At 49.7% G+C, this 3,427-nt stretch overlaps 1 protein-coding gene across 1 annotated transcript in view; it reads right to left on the bottom strand.

The window, feature by feature from the left end:
* LOC126491462 (carcinoembryonic antigen-related cell adhesion molecule 1-like) overlaps positions 1 to 3,128 on the bottom strand; it is a 15,402-nt gene extending 12,274 nt beyond the window's left edge. The window contains exons 1-3 of the mRNA XM_050127147.1: positions 2,971 to 3,128; positions 1,803 to 2,162; positions 18 to 296 (exon numbers count right to left, since the gene is read on the bottom strand). Of these exons, the coding sequence (XP_049983104.1) occupies positions 18 to 296; positions 1,803 to 2,162; positions 2,971 to 3,034 (703 nt within the window). The 5' untranslated portion in view covers positions 3,035 to 3,128. The remainder of the gene's footprint in view (positions 1 to 17; positions 297 to 1,802; positions 2,163 to 2,970) is intronic.
* Positions 3,129 to 3,427: the final 299 nt, after the last annotated feature.

Raw genomic sequence — 3,427 nt, 5'->3', positions numbered from 1 at the left:
AAACAGATAATACTCACAGGTAATTTCCAGATGGAATGGATAACTTCGGGAGGTGCTCACTGGGTTCCGGGTTTCACACTCATAATCTCCTGTGTCCTTCCTCACAACACTGAGTAAAGTGAGAGTCCTGTTGTCCTCAGACAGCTTCAGCCTGTCACCTTCTGAGAGGCTTTGGCCATTTCTCCTCCACAGGTAGCTTGTATTCTCAGTCTCAGGCTCACACATTAATGCTACTGAGTCGTCACCCTCCATGGGATTGGAATTGTTGCTTGTGATGCTGGGCTTGGGTAGCAGTGCTGTGTGTGCGGACAACAGAGAGAAGGTTGCCTTGTGTGGTGCCTCTGATTCTTGCAAGGGCCTCTTTCAACAGAGATCTCCCCTCCAACCCATATCCTCAAAGAATCAGGGAGGAAGCAAATTATAAGCAGATGGAGTACCTGAGCACTCAGAGACTGTGGGGCCTCCTGTGCTGTGTATGGGAGGAGCAAGGGCTTTCCCAGGAGGGAATTGAGCTGCAGTGTGTGGTGATGGACAGACTTGAGACTTGGAATCAGAGACCTCATGTTATCTCCTTGCCCTCACTGATCTATTGCATGTCTTGGGACACAATGTGCTAGCCCCTCCAGCTGCCCTGACGTCCACTGCTCAGTGAGGACCAGCGCCCTCCAAGCCTTTGCTGCTCAGGGCTCTCCTACACATCCGTCATGATTAGTCTTCCCATTGAGCTTCCCTGAGAACCTGACAGCCTGTCAGAGATCCCACACAGATCAGGATCTGGCTGCCATTCAGTTCAGGATGGGCTTCAGCTGGGCCATTCTTGTCAGGTGTGTGGAGTTTGATTTAGATTGACATGAATCAGGAATCCCTACAAGAAGCCCAAGTATAGGAAATGATCTATAAGACTCAGGGGCACCTAATAGAATCTCCATGGTGGGGAGGCTGGAGATGTGGCTGTGGACAGATAGCTTGTGCCACCCATGGCCTGTGTGACCCTGACTCAGTGACTGTTTCCTGTCTCAGTTTCCCTAGAATAGGACAATGATTGTTGCCATGCGTACAAGTTCACCTGAAAGGTGAGCAATGACCTGACCTTCCACCAAGCAGTGTCTCTTACTGTTTGCCTGCAGGAAATAAACTCAGGTCTGGACCCCCAGAGGCAAGGAGCTGCCATTTGTACACTTTTCTACCATCTCTTTAGGGCTCTCCACCTTCCTGCGAGGACTCAGAAGACCATCAGGACAGCTGGCTGGTTGTCTTTCATAACCGTCCACCTATGCTGAGCACACTGAGTCTCAGGAGGAGATGCCCACGTGATCTGTCTCAGACATGGCTCTCACAGGCTGACGGTCAGCAGACTACCAGCCAACAATCAATCATTGTCCCCTGTCAGTTCCAACAGGAGGTCAAATTACAGCCCAGTCTACAGCTTCCCAAAATTCTTGGTCCAGTCTGGGGTGGAGATATCAAGCAAACTTCAGGTGTTCATGTCTCTGTGAGAATTTTATGGTTTTCTCATCCAGGCCCTGCCTGAGTCCTGAAGGGTCTTTCTCAAGGCCATGATGAGTATCTAAGACCCTGGGCAGAGTCTGAGATGCCTGGGCTGAGTTACCTTACCCCCTCTCTCTGAGGGTGGATTCAAGTGAGGGATCCTCATTTATTGCTGTTTCCTCCACTCTGTGTCCTTTACTAAAGGCTTGAGCCACAATGTGGGGACCATAACACAGTCATCCAGCACTGACAATTCTATGTGTGAAGTAGGATTAAGTCCACCCATGACCCAGAGATTACAGAGAATTACTTACGGTGGACATGGAACTGCACGGTTACTTTCGTATCATCATAGCTTTGCATTAGTATTCGCAACGTGTAGGCTCCGGTGTCATTCTGAGTGACGTTCTGGAAGAGCAGGGATCCATTGGGGTATATTGTCTCTCTGCCACTGTATGCAGGCCCTGTTGTATTTGCATTATCTGACGGTATAAATCGTGCAATTTCGTTACTGTTATCCATATTTTTTCCCTTGTACCAGTAAAAGACTCGGGGTGTCTCTGTCAGATTGTGGACAAGTAGAAGAACATTTGCCCCTTCAGCAACATGGGGCGGAACTGCTTCCACAGTGACGTTGGCCGTGGTGGGAGAGCTCCAGTAGATCAAAAGTGAGGCTAAGAGGGAAGAGAGAAAAATCTATCAATAATAGATCTTTGCATTTGGTAGAAATTGAGACCTGGGTGTGTTCAACTGCTCAGCCTTGGTGTGTGTGTCCTATTGGGTGGAGCTCAGCAGCATCACCCCAATTCCTCAGTACCCCTGAATCTTTCCACTGAATGAAACTTTTCTCGGGTGTCTGCACAGCCAACCCCTTACTCCCTCAGATCCCTGCTCACACTCAGAATCTTCGGTGAGTGTATGCATGTCTTCTCTGACCTCCTTCTCTAAAGATTCCAGCCTTTATTTTCTGACCTTCCCAGCTCTGTTTCTTCTGAAGTCCTTGTCAACCACAACCCCACCTTCTAGATGTCCTTGCTGCTCTGTCTTCCTGCTTCATAGCACCAGGACTCTTTGAGGAGAACTGGTTTGATTTTTATTTAAACCTCACTGCCTGGAATAGGCTCAGACTCCGTGAGCAAATCACTGTCCCAGTGCCTGGGGTTTATTTGTGGATTCCTCAGGGTCGTATGTATGAAATGACCCTGTTTACTGGCCCCAGTTTGAGTTTTACTTGGAGAGTCACCCTGACACATTTGTGGAAGTCAGTCTTCAAGGTACAGAGGCCAGTGCTGATAAACTAACAATAGGGAACCCCTGAGTTTTCCTCTCCACTTACCAATTCACATTCACTGTGAGCTTCCTGTTGCTCTCAGGCTTCAAGCAGAAACCAGATGTCTCCTCAGACAAAGTCCCCCTCCCAGAAGACCCCATCCAGTTTCTGAGCTCGACTGCTGTCCACACCCCTGAAGAATGTCTCCTCACCTGTCAGCAGGAGTCCCCTCCAGGGTAGCTGCCCTTTGTGGAGAAGGGCTGAGGAGAGCTCCATGGTCTCTGCTGTGGCCTAGGCTCTTCCTCTGGACAGGAGGTTTGTCTGTCAGGCTGCTGCCAAGCCTGGCTGCTCTGGTGTTTGCTCTGCTTTTCTTCCAGAGCCTCCTCCCAGAGGAGGAGGCCTCCAGGAGTCACATGGGCTGGGGGTGGAGTCTGTGTATCAGTGCTGCCTCCCTTTTTGTATTTCTTTCTTTCTTTCTGGTTCTGTGTTCTAAAGCATACTTTGAGCCACAAGGTTTGGAAGTGTCCTGTGCCCCCAGAGAACAGCAGCTCACCCAGGGCCTTCTCCCTGCACTTCCTATAGCCAAGAGTGTATTTCCTTGTGACACAAAAATCCAGCAGAGCCCAGTCTGCCCTGTGATATCAGTGCTCTGGGAAAGTGGGAGTTACT

The sequence above is a fragment of the Alexandromys fortis genome, unplaced genomic scaffold, assembly GCF_014885135.2.
Source record: "Alexandromys fortis isolate MF-2015 unplaced genomic scaffold, M_Fortis_MF-2015_v1.1 scaffold_262, whole genome shotgun sequence".
Lineage (NCBI taxonomy): Eukaryota > Metazoa > Chordata > Mammalia > Rodentia > Cricetidae > Alexandromys > Alexandromys fortis.
The sequence above is the reverse complement of the archived record's forward strand: the minus strand, read 5'-3'. Positions and strand labels throughout refer to the sequence as shown.